The 20,752-nt window shown below is 41.5% G+C and overlaps 1 protein-coding gene across 1 annotated transcript in view; it reads right to left on the bottom strand.

Annotated features, from left to right (window-relative positions):
* LOC126334785 (uncharacterized) overlaps positions 1-2,755 on the bottom strand; it is a 199,574-nt gene extending 196,819 nt beyond the window's left edge. Inside the window, exon 1 of the mRNA XM_049997387.1 lies at positions 2,691-2,755. Within this exon, the coding sequence (XP_049853344.1) occupies positions 2,691-2,748 (58 nt within the window). The 5' untranslated portion in view covers positions 2,749-2,755. The remainder of the gene's footprint in view (positions 1-2,690) is intronic.
* Positions 2,756-20,752: the final 17,997 nt, after the last annotated feature.

Here is a 20,752-nt window from a genome sequence, read left to right as displayed (position 1 = left end):
TATCGAAAAGAAGCTAAGCTACATCTATGTGCTTCACATTAGCTTCATCCTCACACATGAATCCGATGGCTGTTTGTCTTTCTCTTTGGAATATGTGGTCCTAGCAAAGTGTAAATCCCAAATATCAAGTTTAGAAAGATGAGCCTGACATGCTGTTTAGAGAAATTCGACAATAAAAAAAATATTGAACGGATAGGTTTCGCTGATATTACAGAAAGCCGCCAATGAAAATCTATGTATACATTTCACTAATTGCATCCTGCATCCCAGCAACGATGGGATGGGTGTTACTCATTTTCATCAGAAATAGAATACCACAATGAAAGCTATTTCAAAAAGTATCTCGGGCAGGGAGATATTATTGTAAAACATAACAGTTTCCACACCCGCGTAGCGCATCGAAACGCAGTAAAAAATGGTATAGTAATTGACGTCCAGTGCAACTATTCATATGGGCGAATACTGTTCATCTAGAGCAGAATGTAACACCGTTTCGTTTCCAGATTTGTGTAACGAAATACATTGATAACTTTTAACTTTTATTTCGGGTCTGTATTTAGAATATAGGCCTAATTTACTTGTTATACGTTCTGCAGCATATTGCTGGGCAACCGCTAAATGCACAGCCCCCTTGAGCTAGGAATAGAGAATGATTATCAGCCAAAAGTATTGTTGAATTCTGAAGTAGCATAATCTCTGAGAAAATTCCAGAGAATCTGTACTCTGAAATATGACACGTTTACGTTACAGCGTATTAGATTACAATGGAAAGAAAGTTAGTGAAAGACATAACTGAATTTAAAATTTGTATTTTACGCCTGACTATTTATATCCAAATTACACATAACTGAAGTCACGAAAGCAAACGTTAAATGAAAGTAACATATGAATTGACGGAAAGGGCGGCTACCTTCAGAGGACGCACATGAACACTCACGGAGTAATTTCTTCTGCGATATGTATATTAAAAGTCTGAGAGCTATTCGTTCTGTTATCTGTCCTGGCTTCAATGAAAGCCTCTTCCGTACAGTGTTATTCCACTCTCATGTGGGGTCGTCAGAAAGGAAGATTAGAGCTTAGCGTAGCGTCACAAAGCTCAGACTGGGATGCAAATCAACCGTGTTTCTTTCAATGGATTTACCCTGATGTTTACCTCAGAGAAACCATAGATGGCCTATACCAGGGTGGCCGAATAGAGGCTGAAGCTCGGCTCTCAAGAACGTGAGTCCAGATTCCTAGCCAATTCTGCGCCATCACTTTGCGTCGTAAGGAACTCAGTTTTCAACTGGCGTGTCATTTCACTCAGTACCACGTACCAAGGTGTTTTTGACAGTTGGAACTAAACCTACAGGTATTGACGCAAACTGCATAAAAATGTATATGGCGAGAAGTAGGACATTTTCATTGTCTTTTTCATATTCAACTAAGAACAGATTTAGGTATTATGTACCAGTTACTGAGGGAACATTATGGGTAAAGCGTCCGGATCTCATTAATGTAGGTGGAACGTCAGTACTGTATATCACTGCTTCGCAGCAATGACCTAGTCTGTTTTCACAGAAAAATGTAGCCTTTTCTGCGTTGGTAAATAATGTTTCGGAATAAGTGTACATGACGACCCTAGCCGAGGATGTCTGAAACTGTCCTGTTTCTATATGTTTACGATCTGAGCTCTAATGTTGGATTAGAAAGATACACAACAAAAAGAATGTTTTCTAATTATATCATTGTTAAACTAAAACCACGAATTCACCAGGAAAGCAAGCCCCTGAATCAGGCTCATCGCAAAGTGCTGAATTATTATGAAAAATAATTAACTTTGGTTAACACATGATTCTGTTTGTAGATTTTGATCTTTGAATGATACTATTGAATTTTTGCTGTATGAACGAGAACGAGTTCGTTTGGCGAAGTAACATTGATTACAGATCACAAATAAAGGAAAACTAAAGCTGTGAGTATGCAAATGTTTCGAATGGCTCTTTTCTAAAGTAACAGTTTAAACATATTAGCAATTAAGGAACGTTGTTGCACTGGTTGACTTCGAACACAACACTGATACACATATCCGAATTTTCAGAATATTCACGAATTGTTATAAGACCAGATTTCAAAAGTATTTACAAAACGATGTTCTAAACGATTTTCAGTTCCGCAGTGTACAAAGATGCAATACGGCATAGCTAGAAGTCCTATTACATTTTTTGTTGCGAGAAATATCTTTTCACCCTTGGCGTCCGTGGCTCAAAATAGTTTGTTCAAGCAACAATGCAGAATAGTTTCGAGAAAATACTGGAAACTGTTGCACCAGCGTCAGCGAGATGTTTATCTTTTTTTTAATACATTCTAGCGCCTGCTCCAATGCACGAATAAAGTCGACTTGGGGCACTTTTATGTGGTAGCTTAAAGTTTATATGATTACAGATGTCAGTGGCAGTAAATCATTTGTGGTGGTAGACGCAGAATCAATATTTGGTTCCCTTTCTGTTAGCGGTATTAACGACGTGAATCCAACCCCATTGACACAATTATCGCTTCTCTAATTGTACGTGTTATCGTACGTACAGAAAGGTGCAAGAATCGGACACACGTCTAGAGCTTCTCTTATCCTCGCAAACCGCCGAAGCATTCACACTGAAGCACAAATAGAACACTGCGCAGGGAGCCGCCGTAGCCCAGCGCCGCCTTACCTGCGAGGACGCTGATCGCCGCCTGTAGCCAGCGCATGCTGTAAGCACAGTAGATCATTACCGAGCCTTGCTATTGCTCTACTGTTTTATGCTGGCGCGACATCGGCAGCAGAAAAAAACGAAGGAAGTGGCCCAGCCAATACAAGTGACGAGTGCGTGGCAGGTGGCGCCCCACCACCGCGGCCCGCCCCGCCCCGCGCAGGCACGCGCGCGCCTTCCCAAACCATTCATTTGCCATAGACTCGGAGGCAGTGCAGACACACGTGCCGCAAGAAGCGACCGCAGGCCGGCAGGCCCCCGCCCCGCCGCAACCTGCCCCGCAACCTGTCCATCGAATTCCAACTTCGCAGCCAATCGCTCGAGGCGAACGGGTCCCGTACGAACGCCCGTAGGCCTTCTCATTGCGCAATGTAACGACACGTCTGGGTCAGGTTTTCTTTTTCTTTTCTCTGGACTGCAGTCGGTCGCGATCGCCTTCTGTCTCGTCCGTTCCAGACGTAGCGTGTCGGGACAGGCCTTCAGGGGCAGTGCCCCTTGCCGCCAGTACCAGATGACACGTCGCGGCGGTAACATGTCGAGGTCAGCCTTCCCAGAGACGGAGTGCTCTCCTTCTGCGCCATCGGCCAACTACCACATGATTCACACTATCTCGCATTTTGTTTGTTATTGAGCTTATAAAAACTTCGTATTGAAACCGATTGCTCGGTATTACAACATTTGTGTCGAATAATTAGTTTATATTACAAGTGCCTTAAATCGGAAAAGATTTTGAATAAGCTTGTTTTATACGTAATTTTGCTTCCATTATCGATTTTCGGTTATGCACTCAACATTTTTCCGTGAGATTATAGATAAGTAAATATTCCTGAGGTTAGTCACCCTGCGCCTTGGCTCTGCGTCGTTTTACTTGTCCTCACTTTCATTTATGTACGCTTGCGTCTAATAGCCTGATGCTACAATCAAACTGCGTTCTTATACTCAGTGCTAAACCCATACCATATTGGTTCGATACCAGGCACCAAATACGCATGATGACACTGCTGCTCATTGAACCTGAAGATGACACCTGTGTTCGGGCAGAAAAATGCGATCAACAAGTCGCCTGAATACCGGAAATCACACCATTATTTAATAGTGCTAGAAAAACCTGAGAAATCACAGAACCGCGTAATGTAGACACTCGTATCAAGAGATAACATGTTCTTCTCTCTCTTGCGCCTTTGTGCCCCATCTGGCCAGGATTACCATGGTTAGTCTAAGAGTTGGCCGGATGCCCTTCCTGTCGCCTCAAGGGAAGGAATGTCCGTACCCTGACTGTCTCTGTGCATGTGTGCGATTCGTGGATCTGAGGCGGGACTTGGATACCAATGCGTTATTCACCTAGTCGGATGTGGGAAACCGTCTAAAAACAACATGCAGACTGGCCGGCACACAGACAGTTGTCGTTAATCCAGGAGGCGGATTCCATCGGGGGCCGGCGCATCTGCCCATCCCGGAAGCAGAACCTTAACACTCACGGCTATGAGGCCACGGTAAGTGGTAATCACCTTGAACGTGGTATTTATGAAACGAGGTGAATTTCTACAAAGACTATATTTATTTTCTCTGTGAAAGGCATTACTCGTATCGCTCTGGAGATGGGACTCATCACGATGTTTACTCGTTTTGTAACGTAAAAAGTAGAGTCTCCATGTGCCAGTAGCGACGACCATTTATAAAGAGATGGTGCCCTTCCACGCCCTTACCAACGTGGTGACCAAACCAAAAGTTCTACTGTCACCTACGTAAACATGTTAGTTATCTAGTAAGTGGATCACAGGATGCTGGGCTGTGATGTTATCCGTGCGTCTGGGTAAGACTACGCATTAACACGGTCCATCGGGTGATAGATAGTGGACGAGACGGGAGTGAGGGTAGCGATTTGAAGAGCAGAGGGAAAAAAGTGCCGTGGCTCGTGCCGTGGGAAAATGCGACAGTGGTTCAAAATGGCTCTGAGCACTATGGGACTTCACATCTATGGTCATCAATCCCCTAGAACTTAAAACTACTTAAACCTGACTAACCTAAGGACATCACACAACACCAGTCATCACGAGGCAGAGAAAATCCCTGACCCCGACGGGAATCGAACCCAGGAACCCGGGCGCGGGAAGCGAGAACTCTACCGCACGACCACGAGCTGCGGACTGCAACAGTGGGATGGGTAGTAAGAGCAGTAGTGGCGTACTAGCTGCGATAGTTCATGCAAGGTTGGATTTGTTAGTATGGGTATCATGCATCATTACCGTGGCAAGCGATGGCGATGACGTACTCGCGGACAATGGGAGTAATCTGGCACCGGTTATCGTAAGCAGCAGCCGCGGCGCTACTTGAGTCATGCCAGGTAATGCGTCACTCGCACGGTAGCTCGCAGCGTGGCTCGTATTCAGGAGCGAGTCGGCAGCGGCTTCGCGGAAGCGCGTTACGGCTGACTCAGTCGCGAAGACCGCCGCTCTGGTGTTGCCGCCGCACGCGCAGCGCTTTGCGCCGCGCCAGTAGCCGGCTGTCTCAGAAGTCGGCAGCGTTACTAAACAGTAAAAGCCCCTAAATCGTGTCATTTAACTTGTTCCACAAAAATGGTTCAAATGGCCCTGAGCACTATGGGACTTAACTTCTGAGGTCACGAGTCCCGTAGAAATTAGAACTACTTAAACCTAACTAACCTAAGGATATCACACACATCCATGCCCGAGGCAGGATCCGAATCTGGAACCGTAGCGGTCGCGCGGTTCCTGACTGTAGCGCCTAGAACCGCTCGGCCATTCCGGCCGGCTACTTGTTCCACGCTGTGCTGTTATTGTACTTAAACATGTAACGCCAGTCAGTATCTCGGTATCCACTTTATAGGACATGCCTATCCTCTGCTTCGAAGATCACTTGCATAAGCTCTCAGGACAAAATAATTAAATCACCTCCACGAGACATGGTGCTAACACCATGCATCACCGCTTCTAGCCTTGATCGTTGCCTCTGTTCGGGGGGAAGAGAGTCGACGAGATTCTTCAGGTACGCCAATCCAGCCGAAGCCACTTATTAATGATCAGGTCACGTACAGTTACCGGAGTGCGGCGATGTTCATCGCTACGTTGTTCTAAACAGTTCCACATATTTTCAATGCAGTTAAGATCGGGTTATTTAGCGGGCCAGTTCTACATCTCGCTACATCTACATCTCATGATTACTGCGTAGTTCACAATTAAGTGCCTGGCAGAGGGTCCATCGAACCTTCTTTAAACTATTTCTGTACCGTTTCCCCGTCGAAGAGGGCGTGGGAAGAGTAAACACTTAAATCTATCCGTGCGAGCTCTGATTTCTCTTATTTTATTATGGTGATCATTTCTGCTTATGTAAATGGGCGTCGTCAAAATATTTTCACACTCGGTGAAGAAAGCTGGCGATTGGAATTTCACGAGAAGGTCCTGACGGAGAGAAAAACGTTTTTGTTTTAATGACTGCTGCCCCAATTCATGTATCATATCAGTGGCACTCTCTCCCTCGTTTCGCGATAATACAAAACCAGCTACCTTTCTTTGATCTCCCTCGATGTCATCCTTAAGTCCTATCTAATGCGGATCCCACACCGCACAGCAAAACTCTGGAGGATGGAGGACAAGCTTAGTCAGACCAGGAATGTATGAAGAGTTATGGGAACACGGGTGTTGTCACTTGGAAGACGGAAGTGCCCACAAAATAATTATAAAGATGTAGAAGCAAAGAGATTTGGTCACGAAGAATGTTAATATAAACATATTCATGTTCACGGTAACTTGAACGAGTGGGCCCAAGTCATGGTACGGAAAACACCCTCAAAACGTCAAACAACCGCATCCAGTCTTAATTAACCCCTATACATATTACGTGTTAAACGCCCGCGCTGAACTCGATGCCTTGCATCGTTTGAAAAGAGATAAAATAGCTATTCGTCAGACCACACTGTCCGGTTTCTGTTTCTAGCCGATTGAAGACGTGTTGTTTTGTGTGCCAAAGCTGAGCAATGTACTTTTGCGAGGCACCCGACTCCAAATTCCCATTGCTTGCTGTTCGTTTCGCAATGTTTTTTGGAAGCTGGATTAGATGGACTTGCAATTCCTGAAAACAGTAATTCTTGTCGGATTTGAATTGATTAGTTATCACATAGATGTGACACACGTCTCCGGTCCCTACCAGTTAGAATTTTTATGGAATAACTTTTCTTACACCGTGTTACATGGCTGCGAGAGATGAACTCGTCCTTGTAGGTTGTCTGCGTTGATACACTAACAAATCAGACAGTTTCATATACGATGTTACCATGGGGACCTCAAACCACGATGTCTCCTTTCTGCCCTTCTGCTACGTCTCCACGTCTGTCCATCTAAGATACGTTTACAGTGGGATACAGTATCGCAATTTGTATTAGCATCACGTCAGTCTGAAGCCTAGCGATACATCGTCTCAGAAGTTGAGTCCCATAGTGCTCAGAGTCATTTGAACAATTTTTTTTCACCTAATGTCTATGCGGATCCTACCGCATATGTAAGTCGCATATAATGTAGTATATAGCTTTTTCACAATGTACTCGAGAAGCCGTGCATGCGTAGTACAGTCTTTTGTGGCACCGTGACGCCATGTTTATTTGGAAATGACTGATACTGAGTGTTCTCTGGAGTCCGTTGACGCATTCATTGCACTTTGTGGTGTTGTGGGCGTGTGTTGATGTAGTTAGTGGAAGTTGTACTGTTCTGGGTGCATCTTGTTTCCGTAGTTATTTTCAGTTGTCAGTTTTTAGCAGTCCTGCGCCTTTCCTTTCCTTTCTTCATCCCAAAGGGCAAGCGCACCACCACATAAAAATGTAAAGTCTTCCACATCATCCTGGGAAGCCACCGCGAATTACGAACAGCTCTGCACCACCGAACTCAAAATCAGATATAAAAGCACGATCATACATATATGACTTGAAAGTAGTGCGCTCAGCCAAGTCGCGAAACATGTCTTACAAACGCATATACTGTACAAGTCGCGCGTACTTGTGCCTAACGAAACCCAAGATGAAAACGTACAACTACTGGCATTTACGCGTCATTTCACTGCCATGACTTACGTAAGCTCTGGAAGGTCATATGACAGCCTGGTTCCAGTTCTCCACTATCCACAGCCCACCACACAGGGAAGTTTACCCTTTTAAAGAGATTCGCATTCGTGAGGACGACTGTTCATATCTCCGTCCGGCCATCCAGATTTAAGTTTCCCGTGATTTCCCTAAATCGCTCCAGGCAAGTTCCGGGATTGGTATTTTGAAAAGGGAACGGCCTATGTCTTCCCCGTACTTTCGTAATCCGAACTTGTGCTTCGTCTCCAGTGACTGCTCCGTCGACAGGGCGGTAAGCTCTAATCTTCCTTCCTTCTTTCTTTTAAAGGTGTGAATAATATTTTTTATGGCGGACTTAGGTTTAGCGCGACCAAAAGAGTATGTCTTTATTTGGTCAGAAACTAGTTTCAGGGACTCTACTGTTGGAAATCTGCACAAACATCTAGGTCATTCACAGGAACACTACATGTCTCAGCAATGTATCCAAAAAAACATATGCTCGACAACATTTTTGCACCCCCCTTGTGGCTAATACTTCCTGCGGAGAAATTTAGCACACACAAACGAAAACAAAGGTAATAAATAGTATATGATTGAGTGAAAGAAATACACTCTTATATTTCTTGACTATATTATTTTCCTTCTGGATATTATAGAGAGGAAATGAGCTAAGGGAGCAATGTTGACTGTAAGTCGGGGATGATGTCGCTGAAAGTGGGCTGCTCAGATATTTGGCGCTGCTTTGCCTTCTTGTGTTCTTCTAACAGATCAACCATGTAGTCTATATTGTCCCTTTGCTTCTTCCCTATGACGGCATGCCGTGGCGTGGTTCCGTAGGATTTCTAGCGCTTTTGGACATAAAATGGGTCTGTATTTGGAACTATGAGCTCGGCGAGGATTCCTCTGACCCCTGAACTGATTTACCCAGTTAGTTACAGGGGCCACTAAAGATTAATGTGGACTCCGCACCACGGTACCACTGAGTATTTCTCACATTAACAAGCGTTACCACGGGTGCAAGAAGTGATAATTGGGAGGTAAAAAATCTTCAAACTGGGAAGCGAACTCGGGTCGTAAGGACCGGTAGCCCCGCAGTATGCCACTGAGACACCAAGCTACTTAGCTTGTTGTGGTGATAAACGGTTATTGCGTCGTGTATAAAATGAGCGTTTATGCATATTGCGTGCCTGGGCAATATACTAGTATTTATTTCTGTGTAAAAGCCAAATGATTGTCAAGTAACTCATTTATGTTTGTAACCTGTAATAAATGTCCCATGTTCAATTTTAACCATTCGCGAGAATAAAAGGACATCCTTAATTTTCTGCAAAATATATTTAAGACTGAGTTGCGTTGTGTAACACGCAAGTTATTTATTGTCTTTGTACTGTTGCAATATCCATGCATTTTACGATGTTGTTTGAAACTTGAAGTATCATCTTTGAAAACTGTATATTTTCAGGAAATAGCGCAAACAATGTGTGATAGTTAGTTATGATGAAATATACAACAGAAATCGAAAAAAATCTGGGATAAAATGTAATTTGTAACGAAAGTCGGCATATATGCTTCTGTAATTCTGCATTCACTACAACTTCGCAAATTGCAACTAAGTACGCACTACAGTTCCCACAGACAGGCTTTTCTGACGTGTGATATCGTAATGAAGGTCCTTACATAACGTATGAATCCCTGAGGAAGAAACTATGTAGAGTGACGTAGTAAATTCACTCTTAATAAGAGAGTAGACGGATTTTATTATTAATTTTGCAAATTAATTTCGCCATTAAATGGTAGCATATTACCCCAGTTGTTTTGAGATGTTCCCGGAAATCTAACCATAAAATTTCCAGGAACCGGTTTCAGACAGGATTCTATCAGTCTCCTACAGTCCCTTTGTATCTAATTCTATCTGTGAGTGGAAGCTGGCGAAGCCTTACAAAGGGCGCTCGGTAATTCCCCGTTTCCACTCTACGACTGTTTCAAACCAGATTTTAATTCACCCACTTATGCTTGAGAAGTTGAATTAGCCATGAAGCAGCACAATTACTAGGTAACACTTCGAAAGGAAATAGAACGAAACATCCATTTATCACTTAAGCACATTTGTTAGTATCGACATTTAAATATTACATGTTTACATTATTCCAAAACAAAAAGGAACCCAGCACACTGTACGTTCAGAACAGTACAGGTGCATTACAACAGCGGCGCGTTGTGGCGACCACCAACGTTGTTACAGACAATGTAGCTACGAAGCATGTTTTGGCACGCGCTCTACATCCCATCTAGTGTCTCTTCAATTTGTAGTGCAGCGGCCAGAACTCGTGCCAACAGATCTTCCGCTGTCTCTACAGGAGTTTCGTAGCAGTCGTCAAACAACATCAGGTGACCGTCTGACTTAATACACGTCATCCTGCCTACCCTATTGCGTACGAGGACAAGCAATTCTGAGACTCTTCCCTTTCCCTCAGTAGTCGTGGACGTGTTGCACCTCTGAATTGAAACTGTCGATCAGCGGAAACGGCACGTTTCCGGACATGGGTTCCTATTCAGAATACAAGGGGTACTCGGAAAGTAAGTTCCGACCGGCCGCGAAGTGGAAACCACTGTGAAAACCAAAAATGTATTTGCAACAGCTAGCTACAACATCCAGCTACTTATCTACATATTCGCCACTCCGACTTAGACGTTTATCGTAGCGTTGTACCATCTTTCCAGTAACCTCGTCATAGAAAGGCAGCCGTGAGTCCTTTCCGCCAAATCTCTACGCTGGTCTACAGCTTGTTGTATGTGCCAAAATGTTCTCTTCATAGCCAGCGTTTCATGTGGGGAGAAATGAAACTCCGAGGGAGCCAATTATTGTGGGTGATTAAACACTTCCCATCGAAAACGTTGCAGGATCATCATCATTGCCCCTGCAGTATTCGGCTGAGAATTGTCTTCAAGAAGGAAAGGCATGACAGTTATGATATGAGCGCTCCATAGCTTCAGGCTAACTTCCCCGCATTGAGTACTCGCTCCCCTCTAAAAGTCCTAGAAGTTTGTAACGGAGTTTCAGAGCACCCTGTACAATTGCAGTCTTACAGTAGTTTGTACAGATATATGTATATGTAGGCTGTTACCGGCCTCGCTCTGCAAATACTCATTTTATGTAAGCCAGTCGAGTAATACAGCGCTGATGTCACATAGTTTGTTTGTCGACTTGGATCAAATGAAACCGGAAAGTTAATTCTGACAACAGATTACAATTTTGTAGTAACTGACTTCATAATTACTAAGGACAGTGTACCATCACCTTTTAGAGAATCGGAGGAAAATGTTTAATTGCCGCCGGCCTGAGTGACCGTGCGGTTCTCGGCGCTACAGTCTGGAACCGTGCGACCGCTACGGTCGCAGATTCGAATCCTGCCTCGGGCATGGATGTGTGCGATGTCCTTAGGTTAATTAGGTTTAAGTAGTTCTAAGTTCTAGGGGACTGATGACCTCAGAAGTTAAGTCCCATAGTGCTGAGAGCCATTTGCACCATTTTTTTTTGTTTAATTACCTCATTATTTATCTCTTTGTACACATAGTGATGTACATTTGTTCTTATTATTTTTACTTCTTTTTCCTTCTTCATTTTATCCTAAAATCAATTATGCGCATTAAATAGCGATTTCTCATAGGAGAGCTTCAGTTTGTAATTTCTTTGCTTAGGATGTAAGACCATGTTATATTGAAGGATTAATTACACCGAAGAAGACATCAGCTTTAAGGAGATGATGAACGTGGTATGTTGTCTTCCCATCAAGCATAATACGAGCGTCACTAACTGTGATGTTACAACGAAACCAGAATGGCAGTGCATGATTTCGTATGGAAGGTACTAGGACTGGTTGCCAGTTGCTTGCCACTTCTGAACTGATACATAAATCATAAATTTCGAGGCCCATGTGTACGCTGTACTGTTTGCATACAGCTACCTCTTCGAAAATTTATTGAAAATGGTAACGTTTGAGGGAACAGTAACATCAACAACGAACTAGGTGAGTGAAATGAACTTTATATCAGAGATTAATTACATGACAATACACAAATACTAAGGACTACGAAACTGTACATAATCTGTGTCTCTGACAATTCAGTTAGCATGCAGTTTCCACTTTCTGCAAACACAACCATTGAGACATGGACTCAAAATGAGCCTGGATATGTCACTGGGATAGATCGCATCACTCGCAAAGTACTCGAGTCGGCAATTCATCAGCAGCAGTTGAACAAGTCATTGACAAAAGCGTCCCATAAATTGTAGACAGTCGACTTTTCAAGCGTACTGGCGGGCCATGGAAGCAATAGCTGACCACACACAAGCGGATTTCCGCCACTTGCCAGAGCCACAGGCCACTTCCACGGGTATGTCTGAAAGATCGAGCCCGCCGCTCTCCGAGGGCTGTCGTTTTCCACTAAAGTGTAGGCCCGCCCGTCGGATCTTGCTCTCTGATAAGCCCGCAAGCTGGGTGGGGGTAATTCGGCGGTTTTTCGTTATTTATTGGTGGACCATGGACTGCATAGCGTACTCCTCCCTTTTACGCTTCTTTCAAGTGACCTACACGTTTCTGAGATTCCTTCTAAAATTATTGAAGGTCTTGTAAATCTGTCTTAGCAACTACAACAATTTGCGTATTTTTTCCATCAAATGCGTTTCGTTTTATTAAAATAAAGCATCGGCAATAGTTTGTAATGAAATATATTTACAATTTGGCTTGCTTCCTGAATGTAAAAACCATTCGTTGCAAAATATGTTGATGTTACTTACGATGTATTACATCCGATTTTCGCTAGCATTAGGAAATGCTGCTTACTTGCATATTTATGAGGGAGTCCCTTGTTTGGCACAATGATCAGTATTTACAACACTTTCGTCCACAGTTAGAATACTGTCTAGAAGTGTTTTACGACCTCTTATTTTTACGCTCTTTTTTATGTAATGTTCATGTGTCAATCTTCAAAGACATGGTATTTCACGGTACAGTTGCGTACCTTTTTTGATGTGACCATTGGTCCAGCCCCTTTACTCTACACTGATAAGCTAGAACATTATGACCGCCGACCGACGTGCTATCGATATAAATCCGTCCAACCGATAGCAGCGTCACCTGGCGATGAATGACTGCCAGTCAGACACACGCACGGTGCAAGGTGGTATCGGTGCGCATGCTGTCCGTGTGTAGAATGGGGAAGGTACGCGATGTGTCTGAGTTTGACACAGATTTTGATGGCCTGGAGACTCGGCACGAGGATTTCAGAAACTGCGCGACTTGTCGGATGTTCGAGGAGTGCTATGGTGAGTGTCTTCAACACGTGGCGAAACCAAGGTGAAACCACGACCAGACGTCGTGGGGTTTGCGGTGTAAGTAGGCTGTTTAGGTTTTCTTATTGGTAACGCCACGTAGCGGATGTGGGGAGAGAAATGGCGGAGTTTTGAAACTTGTAAGACTGGATGCGATGAACTGCTATGTATATTATGACTTTTGATGATATTAAGGTAAATACATTGTTTGTTCTCTATCAAAATCTATCATTTGCTAACTATCCCTATCAGTAGTTAGTGCCTTCCGTAGTTTTAATCTTTTATGTAACTGGAAGTAGTGGCGCTCGCTATTTTGCAATAGTTCGAGTAACCAAGATTTTTGTGAGGTAAGTGATTTGTGAAACGTATAGGTTAATGTTAGTCAGGGCCATTTTTTTGTAGGGATTTTTGAAAGTCAGATTGCATTGCGCTAAAAATATTGTGTGTCAGTTTAAGCACAGCCATGTATAATTATTCTAAGGGGACGTTTCACATGTCGACCCTTAGCCGAGGATACCTCACTGGAATCTTCTGATTTTTTTCCTTGTAGTTTGTGTAATTAGTGTAGCTTTTGTTTATTGCTAGCGCGTAATTGTAGAGATAATTCCCTTTGTAGTTGTAGTTTTTCATTGTTGTACAGTAAAACAGTTGTGGCATGCATGTAGATTTGCAGCAAGTATTTCGCAGCTGCGCTTGCAATTAACTAGATATTATTTTCAGTGCTATGTTAATGTGTTCTCTTATTTTTGATCTTCAAATTGTGCTTTTTGTGTTACCGTGTGAAATATTGTGACAATAATGGCTTGTGAAAAACGTAATACTAGGCTCCAAAGTAAACTGAGAAATGACATTGAAGACGAAATGGTGTAGGCAGTGAAACAATTAGTGAACAGGGAAGCATTATCGATAGATCGGTCGGCAACAGTTCGCCTCAGGATTCCGAAATGACAGGACACAATCTTGCAAACACTGTAGATTCAGGTTTTGCATCCTCACCGTTTTCTCAAATAAATCAACACATTTTCTGCTTTTCAAAATTCGAATATTGCCGGTTCAAATGCACTGCCGAATAGCACTGAGGTACTTGTTTCAGACACCAGTGCACTGTTATTACAGTTAATGCAACAAATGCAACAAATGGGACAAAGGCTACAAAAGTTAGACACAACACTTGAACAAAATCAGAAACAAATGGGACAAAATCTTCAGAAGTTAGACACAATGGAACAAAATCGGAGACAAACACAGCAAAAGCTTCGAAAGTTAGACACCACACTTGAACAAACACGTGAAGATTTGACTACTGAGTTACATAACATTGAATCGAAATATCAAGAAGTCTGTACTGACGTAAAAACACGGATATGCGAGCATTTTCAACCTTTTTTTTTCGCGGCATGAAAATCCATTACAGAATCACGAATCAGCCATTAAAGAACTACAAACTATTGTTCATGAAAATCATGAGACCTTGCAAGCTAAAATTGACTCAGTTGCATCTACCGATTCGGTTACGCAACTTGCAAAAACTCAAGAAAACTTGAAGGACACAGTAGATACTCTGAAAATTGGTTCAGAAAGACACATGGAGGAAATTAGTTCATTATCAGAGAAAGTAGTTGAACTTTCGGATGAGCTAAATAATTTATCTACGAAGGTGGATGATAATCCGAATGACACAAAACCGTAGTCTTTAATGACACAGAAGAGCGCGAACAAATTAGGAAATTCAAACAAAATCAGAACCAAATTAATACGCAACACCAAAGAGAAATCCGGGTAGTACAAGATCAGCTGACACAGGTAATACAAGAATTACGTATTTCAGAGGACACTCGCGCTCCAATACGGGAAGAGGGAGATAGAAATACGGAACAGCCACAAAATAATAACACAGGGCGGAAATTATGAAAGAAATTGGCAAGGTACACCGAATTTTGAGATGGAACCGCCGAAACGACGTAACAATGACCGACATGCGACTCGCCGACATGATGATTTTGACTATAAGCTGTTCATTACTACACGCAAATTCAAAACATTTAAGAATTCTGGCAACGACATTCATCCACAAGCGGTGCTTCATCAATTCTCTCATCGTTTTCCTCCCAACTGGTCATTAGAACATAGATTAGAATTTATGTGTGGCTACTTCGAGAATGAAAGAGCTGTAAGAATGCGATCGATCATTCACGATTGCCACAGTGAAGGAGAATTTTACCATGCCTTCCTCTCAGCATATTGGTCTCAAGTCACACAAGACCGAGTAAAACATGGCATCATAATGATGAAACATTTCGAACAATCTGAATTTTCCAGTTTTGTGAAATATTTTGAAGACATGTTACACAAGAATCAGTACCTGTCAAACCCATACAGCCCCTCAGAACTCATCCGCATTTGTTTAATCAAATTACCTGAACATTTACGGCATATTATTTTGGCAGGACGTTGCAAAGACGACATTGAAGCTTTTCAGGGACTCTCACAAGAATTACAAATTGACACTGACAATCGCGGAACGCGAAAACAGGAACACAACAATTACAGGTCACATCCGTCGTAATTCCGCGATGAAAGAAAAACTGGAGGCTATTCTCACAACACAAATCGTGACCAAAACACACCACCCGTATGACAAGCGTTGGCAGAGTAGAGGGAAAGATCACCTCTCCGCGGTAATGACTATCGCAGACACAATCAGAGAAACAGACAATATGGGAACCAAAGTAAATATTATCAGGGAAGACAGAATAACTTTAGACGCAACGGTCCAGCGCGCAGTTACGATTCTCCACCACAAGACCGACAAGAAAGAAACTATAGAATCTACCAACATGACGACACGCGATATGATCGTAACGACAGACCTGAATTGCATCAGAATTGACGGGATTCAAACAGAGCAGGGCCCTCTCGACAAGGTGAATCTGTAGAAGTTAGGTCTCCAAATCCCAATAACGACGCGCGCCAGCAAAGAGACAATAGGCAATGACTGATACCGCTGGCAGCCACAAAACGTACGTATGAAACTGACGACGCAGCTGCCGTAGCTAGTAATTACGTAAAAATGGAAGACATTAGGGACATCTTACTCCAGGAAGACGACGTAAAACATAACATTGCATATCCTGTGATTCACATTACAGTAAATAACGTAAAATTTACTTCAGTACTTGACTCTGGCAGTCCCATTTAAGTAATTAGTGAAACAGCCTTTAGGAAATGCAACAAATCGAACGATTGCCCCACACTTCCGTTACGTAAGATTAAATTACATGGTTCAATCGTTGGAAATAGTGTAGATGTACGCCAACAAACCAACTTTTTGTCAAAGTTACAGCTTCTCTATGAACTTTCTTATTGTTCCATTATTGTCGACAGAAATTATACTGGGAGTAGACTTTTTGAATGAATACAAAGCAATCTTAAACTTTTACGATGCTGCAATAAGTTTAGAGAAAGAAGGTAAGTCAATAGCTTTGAAATTTGAAGATTGGCTCTCATACCATGACGAGGAAATTAATCGGCTTTACCTTCTGTTAAACAATTCGGAATTTTCTACGGAACTAGACACTAACAATCACTAAGCAAGTACTGACAGGGATGATAGCGACGACTTATTTGATACTAATGAGTTAATTCAGAATAAAATTAAAAAATTGAGAATTGTAATGACACTGATAGGCAGGACCTTTTTGAGATTTTACAAGCACATACCTCAGTTTTTACTCACAAAACAGGAACAGTCAAGGGATTTCAATACCAATTTCGTGTTCGTGAGAATACTAAATTTTGTGTAAGACCATACGTAATTCCGGTGAATTAAAGGGACCGTGTTAGAACAGAAGTACAATCTATGCTTAACGAGGGCATTATTGAGCCTGCAGTAAGCTCATACAACAAACCATTACATGTTGTTGAGAAGAAAAATGGATCGATCAGGCTTGTTTTAGATTCGAGACAAATCAATACTATCATCATTCCTGAAACAGACAGGCCGCAAACGATGGAAGAACTTCTTCAAAGTTTTAATGGTGTAAAAGTGTTGTCTTCTATTGGCCTCAGATTCAGCTTTTATCAGATCGAACTTCATCCAGAATGTAGAAAATACACAGCTTTCCTTTGTTTCGGCGTTTGTTATCAATCTCGGAAACTTCCTTTTGGTTTGAACATTTCTTCGGCAGCGTTCATTCGCGGGCTAAATTCCATATTACCTGAGTTCTTAAAACGTCACATCACCTTATATATGGACGATATTCTGATAGCAGAAGCCTCATGGGAACAACATAATCGCATCCTCAACAACGTGTTACATATTTTGAGGAATCTGGAATTACAGTTAACTTGGAAAAGTCTTAGTTCGGTAGGGCAAAGGTGAAGTTTTTGGTACATATTATTTCTTCTGAAGGGATTCAGCCGGATCCTGACAATTTAGAAGCAATCAGAGCTATTCCAGTTCCATCCACAAAAAAACAAGTCTGAAGTTATCTAGGTCTCGTAAATTTTTACCGTCGTTTTCTGAATATGCAAATTCTAGTTACACCAAAACTTTGTTCTCTCATTGGAAAAAATACTATTTGTAACTGGGACGAACAAGCACAGTTGGAATTCAATTCTTTGAAAGAAGCGTTACTTAACGCGCCAACACTAGCTCATCCAGACTGTCACAAGATTTCTGCCTTAGCACGGATTCTTCTGAAGTCGGTCTTGGTGCCCATTAATTTCAAGAAGCCATAGAAAATGACACTACTGTTCAGAAAACCATTTCTTTTGCTAGCCGAGTGCTACAAAATCTGAAAAAAATTATTCCGTTACTGAATTAGAAGCTTTAACTATCGTTTGGGCATTTAACAAATTCAGTTTCTTTCTTCCTGGTAAGCACGTAAAAGTATACAGTGATCATCGTGCATTACAATTTCTTATGTCTTCAAAATTAAATCATGACAGGTTAAAACGTTGGGCATTGCTTCTGCAAGAATTCCACTTCACAATCGTCTACATTCCCGGCAAGGAGAACATTGTTGCGGACGCACTGTCACGCGCACCGGCTGGACTTGAGAAAAGTAACACAGAAGGCAACCTCGAGAAAAATTTCAGTATTCTTTACATTCAGGAAGTCGCTTTTGAAAACTTCATCACCACATCTTTAAAGGACATTGATCATGAACAAGATAAAGATCCTATTTGGAAAGATATCAAAAGTAAATGGCATGAAAAGACACACACACAGATTCGGCATTATTATCTGGTTAGAAACAACATACTCTTCAAACGCTGCAGTGTTGATGACAGGCTATGGGTACTTTGCATTCCAGACGATTTTGTTAATAAGTTCATTTGGTACATACATTTCAGCTACGCACATTTTGGTCCACGAAAATGTTATATTCTTCGAACGACTTGTTATTTTAACAACATGGAAAAGAGAATTCGAAGAGTCTTGTCTATTTGTAAACTTTGTCAAAAGGCGAAACCATCTACTATCTCACATCGCGCTCCGTTGTTTCCTATCATTCCTTCTAAATTAAAAGAATTTGCTGCTGTTGATCTCTTGGGACCCCTTGTCAGAACATCTAATGGATTTTCGTACGTTTTAGTCGCTGTTGAACTTACTTCAAAATTTGTTTCTTTCACTCCGTTACGTAAAGCCAGTGGTCGGTCTGTATCCAACGCCTTTGTTAAAAATTTCTTACCTGAAGTTGGACATGTTAGTAAAGTCATTGCAGATAACGGACAGCAATTCAGATCTGCTGTTTGGTCACGCATGCTTCGGAATCATAAAATCAAACCTGTTTTTATTTCATTGTACTCACCACATTGTAACCCGCCTGAACGGAGTAAGAAAGAAATCAATAAGCTTTGCAGACTTTGTCACAGAAAGCATCAGCATTGGGGCAGATATTTACACTTATTCCAAAATGTGCTGAATGAAATGCATCGTGACTCCAGTGCTTTACCACCTATTCTTGTACTGAAGAATGAAGAACCACCGAACAGAATCAGAGAGCTTGTACTTTTTCCGAATACACGTAAACTTCGACACAAAGACATAATTGATTTGGCTATTAAAATAAAAAGTCTGCAGCAGACAAAAGGAGGTAACTACACGGTAAATCAAATGCAAAGAAACTATATATTGGTCAGAAAGTTCTCATTCAAGCTCATTCATTGTCACATAAGAAGAAACATTTGAGTCACAAATTCTTTTTAGTTTACAATGGAACTTACAGAATCCGACGTATACCAAATGCTAATTGCGTTGAAGTTGAAACTCTGTGTACTAGGAAGAGTAAAGGTTTACACCACATTTCACATGTAAAACGTTTATTGAAAGATAATCTGCTTTTTAACTTTGTCTTTGCCATAAAACTTTTCACTTCACATTTCTAGTATGCTTTGTCAGACTTAAGAAACTGTTAACATGCAACAATGTTTGAAGTTAAATATCCAGTCTAGGACCTAGGGAACATATTTAAACAGTAATTACGAATGCATTGTTATAGTGAACAGACGACACAGTGTTATTGTGTGTGTACATTCTTGCTTGTTAGTGGCACGATTATGTAAGGACCATAAGGCTCACATATTTAGAACATGTACCGGTACTGCTAATGAGATTTTAATGCAACATTTTGGTTTACTTGAAAATACATTCTGGATTTAAAGTACTTTCTGAGAGAGATCAGATGACACAGTGGTTAGTTTATTTGACAGATACACGATTATTTCACGACGCTGCTAATGAGTGACACAATTCATATTATTGCTTTTGAGCTTTATCTGTTTTATATCTGCACAGTTTTTTCTGTATTATTCTGGAAAGTAAAACATGTTTTAGTAGTAACTTTGTGGTATAGCTACAATGAGACAGTCATTGACTTTTGCAGGACTTAGTTATCTGAGGACGATAACTAAGACACTTCCACAGACATTATCTTACAACAAGGCCCACAGTTTAGCGCTACAGTACACATATTTGAGTGATAAATTTTGTACTTAAAACAATTATTTTTAAAGATATTTGAAGTACAATGATACAAAGGTTTTCCGTGATACATTTTATTCCATTGCTGTGCTCTGTAACACCTGAGGGTATAATTACATTAATCCTCAGGGGGGTACACACTTACTTTGTGTATCATGTGTGTGGCAAGCACAAGGAGCCCTAGCTTGTATTTGCTTATACAACTTTACACATCGGTACCATATTTCTCTAACACAGAATTACACAGCTATCTGATCATTTAACTGAGAGAGACAAATATTTATTTTATCAGTGACAGATGTTTACGTAATTACACGGTTGGATAACTTCACACTTATGAAATTGTATTTGTCTGTACTTTGTGAACAGTTCATATTTTTTCGGAACCATTGTTACACTATGAGAGTTTTGAATGATGTATTTGGTATGGGATGATGATTTTTAAAGTACGTTTGAGGTAGATGACACTATAGAAATGAGCAGAGAATATTGTTTAGGTTTTGAAGTTATTGCAGAAAGCTACGATGATTTTGAGATTTGGCTGAGGTTTTATGATGTTATGATGACGATATGTATTATGCTGTTGCGGTATGTTTATGATCAATAAGCTGATGCTATATGAGTTAAATGCTTAT

The sequence above is a fragment of the Schistocerca gregaria genome, chromosome 2, assembly GCF_023897955.1.
Source record: "Schistocerca gregaria isolate iqSchGreg1 chromosome 2, iqSchGreg1.2, whole genome shotgun sequence".
Classification (NCBI taxonomy): Eukaryota; Metazoa; Arthropoda; class Insecta; order Orthoptera; family Acrididae; genus Schistocerca; species Schistocerca gregaria.
The sequence above is the reverse complement of the archived record's forward strand: the minus strand, read 5'-3'. Positions and strand labels throughout refer to the sequence as shown.